At 33.8% G+C, this 15,249-nt stretch overlaps 1 protein-coding gene across 9 annotated transcripts in view; it reads right to left on the bottom strand.

Annotated features, from left to right (window-relative positions):
* The window catches only part of LOC106689705 (uncharacterized), a 27,167-nt gene extending 12,307 nt beyond the window's left edge, over positions 1-14,860 (bottom strand). For 8 of the 9 annotated variants that reach the window (XR_001344486.2, XR_002945504.2, XR_010843458.1 and 5 more), the window contains exons 1-8: positions 14,721-14,860; positions 14,520-14,648; positions 13,164-13,348; positions 12,689-12,857; positions 10,093-10,306; positions 8,868-9,016; positions 5,685-5,837; positions 3,467-3,589 (exon numbers count right to left, since the gene is read on the bottom strand). Coding sequence is in view for 6 of the 9 variants with exons in the window: in XM_024362624.2 (XP_024218392.1) it covers positions 3,467-3,589; positions 5,685-5,837; positions 8,868-9,016; positions 10,093-10,306; positions 12,689-12,857; positions 13,164-13,348; positions 14,520-14,648; positions 14,721-14,756 (1,158 nt within the window). In the remaining 3 variants the exon portion in view is untranslated. The remainder of the gene's footprint in view (positions 1-3,466; positions 3,590-5,684; positions 5,838-8,867; positions 9,017-10,092; positions 10,307-12,688; positions 12,858-13,163; positions 13,349-14,519; positions 14,649-14,720) is intronic. The other variant, XM_014434838.2, reaches the window with a different exon arrangement.
* Positions 14,861-15,249: the final 389 nt, after the last annotated feature.

Below are 15,249 nucleotides of genomic sequence, written 5' to 3' on the forward strand. Positions count from 1 at the left end.
GGTCCACCATTCTATCATTTGGTGACTATATATCCTCTACCTTCAGACCTAGCTCACAGCTCTATAATCCACAACATGGTTCCACCATCCTATCATTTCTAGACACACCTTTGCCACTTTCTCTACTCCTAAAATCATTTACCCCAAAGAGGTACAAAAAAATCAGTAACCTACCTAAGTCCCTGGGTTATGACTTGATTACCTCTGAAATCATGCAATACTTTCCCCATAAGGCCATTTTTTTTTTCATAGCTCCAAAAAGAAAAAATTATTTTTGATACATTGGTTAAATATAAACATGATTATTTGATGTCCTTTTTCAATAGAGGGTATACATTTTAAGGAGTATTACGAGTATTATATCAGTTTTTGCGGTGCGTATTGCTAGAGGTATATAATGTGTTGGGGCACACATTACTTATGAATTTAATAAAACTTTATATAATAACTACATGTCCTTAACGTGTTGCCACCGCACAGGAGGGGCGCTGGTGTCAATGTGTTGATGAGCGAATTTGTGAGGTATTTTAATGTTGTTAGATGTATGCATTATACTGTTCTTAGAATACTAATATTCCTCACCGCTCATCAATCCCTCGGTCTTACGTACAACCCACTTTCCGATTCAGCGGAAATTCTCTATCATTTTAATGATATTGAAACCGCACATTCATTTCATTTATCTTTTCCATATAGACCAATCTAGCGCCTCTATTATACACGTTGTGTACCTCCGGTCTACCCACATTGGAGCATTTTCTCACGGCCACATTTGCCCCAAGCATGGCGACCAAGCACAAAGCCCACAACACTTACGAATTCACCTATCTCACAAGAGATATTCTCCATGAATATATCTATGTCAAATGAAAAACAGCAATAAACATTGAGAAATCAGTGCAAATATCTTTTACACTCCGTTGTGGTCTGTCCTCCAGTTTTTTTTAACGAATGAAGTTTAATCCGGACATACACAGTAAAATACCTTGGATTGGCACTAGACAAACGACTTACGTGGACCTGTCACATCAAAATAACAACTTCCAACTTGAATTTCATATTTTAAATAAACGATCAAAATTACCAGTTTCGGAAAAAATAAAGATTTATATTATTAACTTTCTTAGACCAATTTTGACTTACGGAGCGCTAATTTTTGGATATGCCAAAAAAATTAACTTACCGAAACTGCAACCCATCAAATTACTGCATTCCAATCAAAATTACTAAGAATGATCGGTACCGCTCCCGTTGTACATTTGTACCAAGAACTTGCACAAAGTTGTACTAACTCCTTACGTACAATCAATTATTAAAAAATCATTATATAAACGGTTTCGCGATACACTTCAAATACACGCTAACCCTCTAATTCAAGGACTATCAATACAAGATTTAGGAAGGAGCTGGAATAGGGACCTCCCAAATTAATTTTGTAATTTCAATTTTAATGGAGACGCATCCAATGGCCTCAATCTTCAGGCTTTCATAACATTGTTTTTTTTCTATACATCTTATTCGCTAGTTGTTAAATATTATTTACAAATGTGAATAAAATAAATAATATATATATAAAAAAAACATTATTTAAAAAATCAACAGGTAAGTTACATATTATATATATATATATACCATATATATATATTATATTATATTATAATATATAATATATAATTATAATATAAATCACTAGTCACAACCTAGTCTAACGCAGGACTTGAGGACTAAAGGAGGACTGGGAATCCATGTTAAAAACAATAACACTGAACATTCTCTATAACAAGCTTTCTCTAGAAATATTTTTTCATAGTAACCCGAAGAAATTGGTTGATACTTATCCAAGAATATTTGGCACATGTGTTTACGTGTTTTTTTAAAGGCTGAATTCAACATTCCATATGTTTGCCAATTATAAATTAAATTAGGAAAAAAGTAATAACATGAATAAATATTGGCATACATACAATACTCTAGAGGCATATGACATAGGCATACAAATATTGGCATATATACTTATATATGTATGAGAAATTTAGTTCAAGCATTAAATTGTATGCAACAAAAATTAAAATTTAGCCCAAAAAGAGTAAAGCATATAATCTTGTGCATGAAAAACTCAAAACATGCAGCTTTGTGCAGAAGAACCTAAAATGTGCAATTTTGTGCAGATAAAACTCATAGCGTGCAAATTTGTGGGAAAAACCTAATTCGTGCAATATAAAATTAATATTCTTTGATTGTCTTTTTCATGATTCGAATTTAGTCAAGGTTTGGTAGAATTTAAAGCTTGGGAAACGAAGATGTAATTGCATGGCAATCCGGTCTTCTGTGATAAACTACGCACAGTGCCTACTCTAACGGCAAGAGCAGGCTGCAGTATCCTGTCTGCCCATGAATTTGTCACAGTCTATACAACTTTACTTAAGGTTAAATTCCCCAAGCTGCTCCAATCCACTCACCAGCAATGATAAGATTACTTTTTGGTGCCAGTTATTAGCGAAAACCAAAAAAAGTTCCAAAATTTTGTGGGTTTTTTTTGGCTGCTAAAAGTTCTTCCGAAGACGGATCTGTTAACATTGTTGGTTTTTATTAACTAGTACCCTTACATGCAAGAATAATAAAATAAAAACTACTACCACACCTTTTGCAACTGACATACTGCATATAAAACCATCTGACTGAGCGATGAGCGTATCACGAGAAATTTTAAATTTCGAAATTCTATATGTATATTTGACAGAAATAGAAATACATGAGAACTACTGAAAGTAAAATTGGATGACAGTAAATATTATTCTATTATTTTTTTTTAAAATTTAGAACAGTCGTTCCCAAGTTATGTGTTTTGACGTAAAATATTGGTCCTGTTGGTGAATTTTGTTATGCTTTAACCATAATTCTGGTTCTAATCTAATTTAAAACCTATTAGTCAAAAAAAAATCAGACGGAAGATTGCTAGAGGGGGACTGTGAAATCAAATTAAAAACAATACCGCTTATAACAAGCTTATTCTAGAGAAACTTGTAGGTACCCAAAACTATTTCTTAATACTAATCCAAGAACGCTCGTCACTTGTGTTTGTTTTTTTTACTATGAATTCGACTCTTCATTTGTTCATCAATGCATGTAACATGAACCTATATGTATATAATATGAGAAATTTAGTCATAGCATAAAATTGTATAAAAAAAAATAATAAAAAATTACCCCAAAATGAGTAAAACGTACAATTTTTTGTAAAATAAAATTAGAGCCATTTGAATCTTCTTTGCATGATTCGAATTTCTGTTGAGGTTCGGTAGAATTTGTAGCTGGGGAACAAATGATTACACGAAAATCCGGTATCAAATAATAACTTATTTCTTGATTAACTTTAAAAAGTTAAAATTAAAATTAAATCATTATATGATATGTAGTACACAATTTAAAAAAAAAAATTAATTAATGATTTACTAAAATCTATTACCTTATTTTTAATCTGAGGCTTAGGAATGCCCAACATCTTAAAGACATGTATTCTTAGCTCAGCAGTGTAACACAAACCGCCTAAAGAAGGTTGTAGTGTTAATTTTCTTTCCTGAAACCGAATCTATAACAGATAGATTCATATTCATTATTACACCAAGGAAGGTATTGAAAATGATAATAATAATAAATGATTACCGGGCTACTGTGAGTTGAAAATAATTGTTGCTTGTTTCAGAAGAGATATTTCTATATTATTCACTGTGGGCAATGCTTTTTTGCGAATGAGCCTTTCAATTTACAGATTAACTGACTCCAATTTAAAGTTTTCAGAAAATTACTTTTAATAATATTTCTTGCTTCAAAACGTTCAATATTTTTATATTGAAAAAGTATGGGAGAAATATAAAAATGTAATAGTTCAATAAAGTTTACAATTCACTCTTAACCGACTATTTGGTACTAAATTATTATAGAATCAGTATTGGAAAAACTGAGAATGGTTTTATGGAGTCAACTATTAACTGAAAGGCTCAAATATAGATGAAGTGAAATTATGTCATGAAAACATTTAATCAGACTTTCGGAACCGAAAATCACAGTGCGCATGAGCCAAACCGGTTAAAAGTCGTAAGAACAGACCTTTTATTTATGCATTTTTGTCATTCTTGATTACTTTCTACGACTTTATATGTTATTATTTTATTGTATTATTTTTCTAAAACCTTTAAAACCGTTCCGCAAAGGTTTATGCCATACTGAAATTATTATTATTATATGAGGAGAAGATGGTTGGGAGGGGGCGGTCAGTAAATAACATAAATAAGTTGAGAGAACTTGTTTAATATTGCCAACGTTTCGGCCAGATTTCTAGCCTTAATCAGAGCTAAGAATAAAAAGCAAGATAACAACCAATAAATAAAAAAATAAATAAATAATAAAAACGGTAATAATAAAAAAAAAAATAAAATGATAAAAGAAAATAAATAATAATGAAAGTAAATAATTATACGGAATGAAAATTAAAAAAAAGTAAAGTGATGAAAGAAGTGGAATATAAAATGTTTATATAGGTAAATAAATATGTAAGTAGAATAACATATTGAATCAAGGAAATACACTTTTTTTAAAGTTATATAATGCAAAGAAATATGAATATATTAATTAAATAATAATTACAAAATTAAAGTTATGGAAGGAAAAAAATAGAATGAATTAATAAAAGAAAATATATTTAACTAATGAAATATGTAAGTATAATACTAGAATAAAGAAACAAAATATATGGTTGAGTTAGACAATATAAGTGAATAGAAAACATGACAATAATAATATGTGGTTAATATAACTAACAACGTGGGTAAGGAGAAATAAGAAGAGAATAGAGAAGGAGAGGGGGGGGGGGTAAAAGAAAGATGATATAAGAGAATAAGCCAAAGAACTCACCTAATAGTAGAAGATTGGAGATCTAAGTGAGTAGAGCGGCGCGTAGACTAACCCAGGAAGACTTTTAAATTACCACTCCCAGCATCCTTACCATCAAAAAATGAACGAAGCCAAAAACCTAATAACTAATAACTTCCCCCTCCACATCATTCATAAACTTATAAAAATCTACAAAAATTGTCTCTCCACTTCACCTAATTCTTCACAGCCCCTCTCTATACCCTTGGACAGGTCACTTCCATACATCCCCTCTCTTTCAGACAACATCTAAAAATTCTTACGTTCTAACCTTGGTCTTGCTTTTAGACATCACAACTTAAAGATCCTATCCCGCTTCTACACTGATCGCGGTAAATTTATGAAATTATTTCATTGTTCATATTTATCCATTTTATATTACTAGTAAAAAAATGGTTAATTACTTCAAATAAACAAAATTAAAGGTATTTTAATAAAAGATTTAAGAAAAAAATTGATTATATAAAGTAGTAGATACTTCTGTTAGGACGAATTTAACATTGAAGGCTCAATATGAATATGTTATTTCAGTTTCATGAGACTTTCCGTTTTTGAGCTAGGTTATTCACATACACATTACACACCAACATTCCATAGATAGGTAACTGAATGCAAAAATTGGTTCAATTCACTGCTTCATTGAAAGCATATAAAATATGTATTCAATATTTCATAGCAAAATAAAATTATTTATTGCTGAATAAATTTCATAACTATGCTAGATAATAATGGGTAATGACTTATTTGAATGTTACCTTTTCTTTTTTTGTGAAGGTCTTTCGGAACTGATCCTTATTTCCCGTTTTCTTTACTAGTTCTTTTTCAGATTCTGCCATCAACGATGCTCCGTCGAGTTGGTGCAGTTTTGGTGATGATGTTTTTATTATTTCCTTGTAGCTTACAACGGTCTGCATTAACAGAAGTAAATGTTTTAGATTTGACTCGAATTGGTGCATTGTATTTTGAATCATTCTTATACTGTTTGATCATTTGGTTTTTCTGAAACTTCTAAGTTCTAAGTTGGGTAAAAAAAAAAAAGTGCCTATATGTATACAATTTGAACTGGAATATTAGTATATGTCTATAATTATCGTTTCTGAAAATTTCGAATTCGAAAAATTCGCATTTTGCATTTTAGACATCAAGGTATAAGTATGGTTTCGACTCTGTTGGTATACTTTTGACTGTCTGTTATCAAAGCATTTGACGGGTATAACACTACCTTCTATTTAACAGATTCTGATAAAATATTTATGATTTCGCGCGTTGTTATCTTCAGGGCACTCTATTAATACGTTTGTCTACAGATGCACAAATGTATTTCCTCGGACGCATATATTTCAAAAACATCACTTCCTATATTAACCAAACTAGGGGGACTAGAGGGAGTAGGGGTCTTCGAAAAATTTCCTCAAGCAATTCAAATTAATGTATTATTGATGAAGTAATCGTTTGCAGTGAATTTTATATAAGGAGAGCATGGTAGGTGAAGAACCCAAAGAAATTAAAACTCATTTTTTAGTGCCAACGTTTTGTCCAGAATTTCAAGCCATAATGGTTAAATAAATCTCAAGAAGAAGAAGAAACATAAGAAAATAACAGATAATATAGGATTGTATTGAAGAAAAGAATGTAAGTAGTTTTACATTTATTCTTTTCTACTAGCTTTCCTCTCTTTCCATATTTTTTCTTCCTCACCCGCTTATTTACTGTTATTTGTATTACTTACTACTCTTCGCTTATATGACATTATATCTACTTATTAATTTTGTTATTCCACTTACATATTTATTGTTGTTTAATTAATTAGTCACATATACGTTTTTATTTATATTCTCTATCTAACTTTTTTTTTAAATAATTTATTTATTGATATTTACAACTGTATACACATATATACAAGTAAATTTGCTGTAGGTGTCTTAGTGACATGATATAAACATGTAGAGAATCTACCCACTGATAGAACTCCAATAACATTTCTAGAGGAGAAGATCTCGAGGCCATCTTCTTTTCAGACGACTAAGAGTATTATTAGGTAATGAAGGAGAAGCCAGGTTAGAAACAAGTGGATTTATGTGGTTGAGGAGTTTATCATGGAAGGAATGGTATCTGGTTCTGGCCAAATCGGCAACATATGGAACATTGAGGTCCTGATGGATGACTTTATTTGTGACAAAGTAAGGATCATTAAGGATTTTATGAAGGATTTTGGACTGTAAGGATTGGATTCGGGGGGAATTTGATGGTTTAGTGGAGCCCAAAGCTCAACCCCGTATGTCCAGATAGGTCTTATAATATTCATGTAGATCAGTCTTTTGTATTGGATTGGCAATTTAGACCGTTTGTCTAGTAAATGTTGCAATAGTCGGAATCTACGAGCAGTTTCTTGTCTTTTTAGTCAACCTAGGATAAATAGTTAACCTAGGATTAATGTAAAAATAAAAATAAATATTTCTCTTATCGTTTTTTTTTTTTTTTTGTTTTGTATGAGGATTCCATGTCAGTCGTTTGTCGAGATTTAGTCCTAAGTAACGGATCTGTTCGACAGGAATAAATGGGGTATTATTAAAGGATATTGTAGGGCAAGATGTATATAACTTAAATTTTAATGTGTACATGTATTTATTTAGTTGATTTTCATATGTATATTTTTTTCATCATTCATTCTGAATTTTGATATTACTATATTCCCTGTATGTTATATAGAGTTTCAATATTCTTATAATTACACCTTGAACTTTCTTCAATTACTATTTATATACCTATATTAGATTTCATCTTTTTATGTTACTTTTTATTCTGTACTTTCATTCAATCATTATAGTTGTAATCTTGTTTTTGTTCTTCTATTCTGGCCGAAACGTTGGCACTGATCTTACTTATTTCTGTTCTTCACTGACCTCACCCCCAACCATCAATATATGTTTGATTTCATTATCCTTTTTTTTATACTTCGATACTTTAATATCTCATTTAAAAATTTCGTTTTACTATATGCACCGAACAGAAACGGCATGGGAGTTATAGGGACCTACTCGGCAGAATGTTTTCATAGGTAAACCTTTAGAGCCACATGATAGTTGTGCCAGCAGTTAATTGTTTAATGGTTCAAAATAAACAAAGATAAGCTAAGTGGTGTGACTGTTTGTAAAGACATTAATTTATATCAGAGGAGAACAAAGAATAACATAGATATAATCTGTTTTTCGTCGTCAAAAATCTAAAGGAGTAAAACATGGATGCTGGGCACCCATGTTACCGTAAGTCGTTCTTATAAAATCGATATAGACCTCATTACTGCCATCGTTATGTGCAGTGGAGTACAACAGGTTCACGATCTGACGTATACTTGGTCCAGTATGCGGTCCTATATTGGATGCGGTGAGCAAAGGGTTATGATGGTTCCTGTGGATGGCAGTGGAGTTCAATAGGTTCATGGTCAGATGTATGTTGGGTCCAGTATGCGATGTGGTGTAGTACACTGTGATTCACAGACATATGCTGAATCTTGTGTGTTGTGCTGTATTGTACATTTATTACAGACGCGGTGCCAAATTGAACAATATCGTATTGTGTAGAGGGTTCAAGTTGTAATGTGTCTTATCATACAGGCTACCAGTCTATTATATTTTAAAAGTCAAATAGAAAATTAATAAAAAAATTGAAGTACATATACCAACTGATATAATTTCTTGAAGTGACAAAAACGAACTCTGTTTGCTAGCCGAGAAAATATAATCATTTCAGTTCGTTATTGCAGGGTCAAGGTAGATAGTAGATCCCTTTTGGGACATCAACTAATCTCTGCTAGAGATGAGCACTTCGAAAAATATAATCTATTTTGTCACGCTAATTATGTGATGGTGCTAGCTGTGGGAAACGAACTACTACGACCACTCTTTTAACTAATATTAGATGAACAATTGGTAACTTACTGAGAGGGGGTTTCCTTTAAGGCAGATGCATTCAAGATAAGAGCATTCCTGAATTATTTGGGCGACTTTAATGAAACTTGAAAAATTATTATTACTGAGATCAAATACGCACAGCTTGTCTAAGAACAGTAGTCCTTCTATCACACTTTCTGAGAAAAATAAATATTCAAAATGAGATAAATTATGATAACTTAATATATTATTCAGTTTGATTATAGTAGTTCAAAACGAACTGAGGTTTTACGCTCATTAACTTTAATAATAGAAACTTATATTTTGTAAGAGGCAGAAAAACAAGGTTTTTGTTTTTTTCAGGCTTTTGATACGATTCCCTAACCATTTTTAAGATAAATACTTGATCAGGATTTTATATAGTTAATATCATAATTGTCATTGTTGACATTAAAGAGTGTAAATTTGTACTGTTTTTAGCAATAGGAATAAATGAATCCGAAAAAATAAAAGCTTTCACTTAGTAAATATTTAAATAACCCTTCATATTAAAGCCATAATATATTTTTTTTTAACGACCCACTTCCTGGTCATTTCTGGTGGGGGCAAGGTTTCTCATTTCGTGGAACCACCTGAGCCATAATGACCTATCCTAATTAAACTTGTACGTAAATTCATCTTAATGAATCAGATTTTCGTTCGTACCAATATTCATATCCACCCCCGTAATCTCAGAATTAGATCCCGGGCATATCTTTCCTTTAAAAGATTTACTAATGAAGTTTAGAGGGGCATTTGAAAAAATAGTAGATTTGAGCAACATTGATAAAGTTGCAGAAACTGGAAATCTACGTGAAACCCGCCACATCCCCCATCTATGTTTCCACTTTCGCCCCCTCATAACGGTTTCATTATCTAAATTTAAAAACATTTGCACATATCGGTAACTTCGATATAGCGAGTTGCATTATAACGAGAATTCGGCATAACATATCATTGCTTGTTACCTAAGCTACATTTCTACTTAGTCCATCTTCAATTACATATGCAATTGTTTTTATTTTCCTAAGTCTGTCTGCGGGTATCATCCAGATTGATAATTTTAGCCTTCAAGTAGTTCTATCAATTAGGAATAATGGCGTGGTGAAATACTGAATCAGGACAAATAAAATAAAAACTTACTTGCGATCTCTGTTCGAGGTTCAACTTTTATGCTGAATATAGGGTAGAGGTGGGATAATAAAACAGAAAGTTAAATAAAAAATGGACTTACCATCAGAAAAACAGTTTGTGCTAAGTCCTAGATAGAGTAATTTAGGTTCTATTTTTTTCTCTATTTTTATTTCGGAAATAAGATTATTGTGCAGCTCCAAGACTCGTAATGACTCCGGTAAGCAGTCGAACCGCAATTCTTCGATCAGATTCCCAGTCAATACTAGAACTTGCAGAGTATTCAGCTGGATTAGATGTTTATCAAAAGATCCAACCTAAAAATATTCAAATTAAATATGTGTTGAAAAAAGTTTGTGTGTTCATTTGATAAATAATGAAGGTTGGAATAGGAGATAGCATCCTATGCATTTTTCAGTAATGTGCCGTGTACGGGGCTTCGGGTGTTCTAAGCTACACATATTATATTTAATTTATTCATATTTTTATGTATTTATATTATATATTTATATTATGTATTTGTATTATGTATCTCTATCGGTTCCTGATGGGAACAGACTGTAAAAGTATGCGCTATATTTAATTCAAACACTAGATACCATAGACCCCCCGGCATGGTTATGCTAGATATGAATATTTATAATTAATCATTGGAGTACTTTTCCAACGGTATCGTGTTCATAGTTTACTGTGCTATTATATATGAGGTGGCATGCTGGGTCAAATTACAATCGAAAAAGGTCTGTTGTCGCGGCGGAGCATCCATATTCGCTTTGCTCTGCAGCCTCCCGGCGGTCGCTGCTGAATCCCTGCGAGGTGTGACTTCCTCAACTGTCGTCAACTGGTTCGCTGCTCTCTCTTCCTCCAAACTCTCCTCTATAAGGACTGTGCTCCTCCCAGACTGTCTTCCACTGTCTCCCGACGGTCTTCAAGTGTTGTCCTTTTTTTTTTTTCTAACCTCCTATTTATTTATTTTCAATCAATTACAATTATATATTACTTAACCTAGGAAAAATTATATATACACATATTTACATTATATCTTGTTTTGCCTGATGGCATTATAAGATGAGGAAAACATTGTCCGCTGAAGGCGGTTTGTACATGAGTGGCGTGATAGCCGGGGAGCTAACAGAGAATGAGGAGGGGCCATTCCGGCTGGTGGTGTTGAGGTGTGGGTGACTTCAGGCTGCAGAGCCAGAAGTCCTTCCCTCGGCGAGGACGTCGACCAAGGGGACCGTGCTTTGCCACCTCCCAGGTCTCGGGGGAGAGGCGATATCTCGAAATAGAGGATTGGCACAGGCTTTCAGCCCATCAAAGAATTTTATGTGCCTACGGCCTTTGAATTCCATCACAGAAGGGAGTTGGAGCTCCTCTCTGATAACACTATTCCTGGCCCTTTGGAGTGTGGTTCCTCTTACTATTCGCCGAAGGAGGGAATTCTGGAAGCTCTGCAGTTTGGTTAACGTGGTCCGGTAGAGGTGCCGCATGAGTGGTGCGCCATGGAGCAGAGACGGACGTATGATGGCCTTTTAGATCTTCAGCTTGAGGCGTAGCGAGATCTGCTGTGAGGTGAGCAGGTGATAGAGTCTATACGATTTCTGTCGGGCTAGCTTAAGCCTCTCCCTGACGTGACTAGAGAAAGTGAGGTGCCTGTCAAGAGTCACGCCGAGGTTGAGGATGCTATTAGAGAGTTTCCGACCCTCACCATCCACAACGAACTGCTGGGGTAGTCTGCTCTTCTTACCCTGCTGGAAGGATATGACAGTGGCATCCGTCTTCGTCGGATTAACCTTGATTCCGTCCTTCTTCAGAGCAGCTACAATGGTGGCAGAAGCAGTTTGCGCATAGTGTAGAGCCAGTTCAGCTCTCATGCTGGAAGCATAGACACCGATGTCGTCGGCGTAGGCTGCAACCACTGCATTTCGATGCTTGATGGCGACTACTGGTGCCGTAAAAATGACAAACAATAGAGGTCCAAGCACCGAGCCTTGAGGTACTCCACAGGTGGCGGGGACTGGAGGTGACAAGTCTTCACCAACTCTTACGACGAGTCGAAACAAATTTTAATCATATGGCTACGATTGTAATACGTGTGCGCCCCATGTGGCTGAGGAAGAAAACACTCACACTAGCTGGCGAGCCTTAGCTAGAAAAATGAGTGTGTAGAGACACCTTGAAGTGCCTCTCGGAACAGAGGAAGAGAAAGGAAGAGATGATAACCGAGTCATGGAGTAAGTCCACCTATTAATACAATTCAACCATCATAATCAGCGCCATTCAATCATAGACTCATTAATCAAAATTAACTGACACACCTGTTGTTTCGGCCATCAGCTACTTCAACTGTAATTTATCCAATAGAATTTTCATTTAAATTAATTATGTTTTATTAATTCACTATTTAAACAGTTGACTACAATCAAACCGCCGATCAAAAAGTGAAGGCACAGTTCATCAGTTCAGATATACATAGTTATATGCAGTATAATAATATAAGGAACAATTATAGAAGAATCAAGGACTACCTATTACTAATATAGTCAGATACCCTATTTAATTCCTATTTAGCACTGCTTTTATTTTTTTTTCCTTCAATGCCAGTGGTAGAAGCTCCCATGACGTTCAACTTCTACTTGATATAACGAAATATAAATAATAAAAATATTTTTTATAGTTCATCGTTGAAGATTGACTACCTTTGAATCGGTGAGCCTTAGCATATCCAGGTATCCAAGAAAAGTTTTAAGGTATATTACATTATCAGTTTCAGATCGAATAATTTTTAAAACAAGGTTGTACATGTCGTCGACGATGTTATTCACCTCATCAAACTCCTCTTGATTTTCTAAGTCCGTTAGAGCTGCCCTTTAAAAAAATAAAAAATTATATCAATTTTTTTTTTAATTCCTACCTCTAAAGACGGATTAATGAAAAAAAAAATGAATAAGAAATAATCATTTTGATGAATTTCGTGTGAGGAAATCAATGTTATTTCTTATAAGTGGAGTAAATTTAAATGAAAAAGTAAATAGAGAAATATATATCCTCAATTTTAGCTATAAGAAAGGGGAAATAACAGTAAAATTTGGTGTATAAATCCACAAAACGTTTTTCGGTTATTTTAAAGATAAATGACTAAAATTCAATTGTACAATCCATTGCTCTGCTTACTTTACAATATCCAGATCTAATTCCCACGTTTGTTCAACCTCCTTAAGGCCTTTATTGAATTCGCTTATGAATTGCCCTGCAATGGAAGTTCGAACTCTCGACACCAATACGCTCCAAAACGGCAACCCGCTACCTTTTTCAAAATCCTTCATTCGATTGCACATCTCTTCCTCGGTCCATACTATCTGAGAGAAGTTATATAATATATTTTATTAGATTCATTCTGTTATATAATCTCTTATTCATTATGAAACCTTAAAATGTTAGCGTAAATCGTTTCTACAGTGTTCACAAGTCGCATTTCTCACTAAGCAATTAATTTTTTTTCAAAGGGACATGGATTCGATATGGATATTGACATGTGATGATCCAGCTCATCACTGCTTACATCCACAAGGATAGTTGAGTATAGAATAATGCAGTACGCTGGACTGCCCATGAAGGATCGAAGGCTAATTAGAACCTCTGGTCTGACTACTGGTCTCACAGATCCTGACAGAACATAGATGGTTCTGGACAAAGCGATACAGATTCGAAAGATCATCAACCCACGTTGCTCTACATACAGAGTCTTCGCTCTCGCCAGGTCGGACTTCCCCTTTTTATGGGAGAAGAAACTTTTCCCATCTTCAGGGAGGATGGTCCCTTTATGGGTGGAAGGAGGTGGTCGCATTTCACCACGGGAAGGACCCCACTAGTCGACATCAGTGACATTGCATACGAAAGCACTACCCCAATGCTTCCGGATCCCGTAGGCCGAAAATGGTGAGGAAGGAAGAATTAAAAAAAAAAGGCTAAGATGGAAAACTGTTGTTGCATGCTTTTTTAACAGAACAGCCTTAGACCAAGAAGTCATTTTGTAACAGAACATCCTTAGACCAAGTAGTCATTTTGTATCAGAACAGCCTTAGACCAATTAGTCATTTTGTAACAGAACAGCCTTAGAGCAAGTAGTCATTTTGTAACAGAACAGCCTTAGACCAAGTAGTCATTTTGTATCAGAACAGCCTTAGACCAAATAGTCATTTTGTATCAGAACAGCCTTAGACCAAGTAGTCATTTTGTAACAGAACAGCCTTAGACCAAGTAGTCATTTTGTATCAGAACAGCCTTAGACCAAATAGTCATTTTGTATCAGAACAGCCTTAGACCAAGTAGTCATTTTGTAACAGAACAGCCTTAGACCAAGTAGTCATTTTCGCTTCACATAATTAACAAAATCACATTTTCTGTTCATAACAAAGCCTTATCGGACTTTTCCTAATCTTTCTCTTTACAACTTATATGCTCCATTTCCGTAAAAAGAAGCATTTAGGTAACTTATAAGTGAATACAAGTTACAATTACTAGCCGTACCTCTCTCATTATAGCCTCTTGAACTGGTTGTTCGAAGATCGGAGACAAGAGGTGGTAGAACTTCTGTAAACCAAACATAGTTTCTGGACGAAAGATCGATTGATACTCTTCTGTAGCTGACAATCTTCTCTGTCAACAAGTTTATTCATATTACAACTCTAACTAGCATAATTTAAGATAATATAAAAGAATATGTTATACTTTTGTTGATGACTCATTCTTTAACCTCTTGGACATTTTGTTTGTTGTTGTTGTTGATACTATCACAACTTATTGTATTTGAATTCTTATCGTATACAAATTGAATTTCAAATTTTGAATGTAAAATTTTGTAACATCTGTTATTCTCAAATGAAGTAGAAAATGAATTAAAAACTAGGTTCGGTTTTATTTACTTTTACTTAAATTATTTTTTATCTGGTAAAAAAATGTTGGTTGCCCATTTTTGGAAGATTTACGTTTATGCGTTTTTATATCGTATGATATAAAATTTCAAGAATCATCTTTAACCCTTCTAGTGCCTGGTGAAAAAGATCTGTCTATATTGAGGTAACCGGCCGAATTTCACGATTTTACTTGGGTTTGGAAAAGCCTCCTAAAAACCAAATTAAAAATAATATTTACATAATTAAAAAAACTATCAAGGACGAAACAGTGAATAAAACAATTATAAATTATAAAATATTATAACGTTATTTTGAGCTAGAGTTCTCTCGGAATGGGAATACTG

Source organism: Halyomorpha halys, unplaced genomic scaffold (genome assembly GCF_000696795.3).
Source record: "Halyomorpha halys isolate HHAL.00 unplaced genomic scaffold, Hhal_1.1 Scaffold1432.1, whole genome shotgun sequence".
Taxonomy (NCBI): Eukaryota; Metazoa; Arthropoda; class Insecta; order Hemiptera; family Pentatomidae; genus Halyomorpha; species Halyomorpha halys.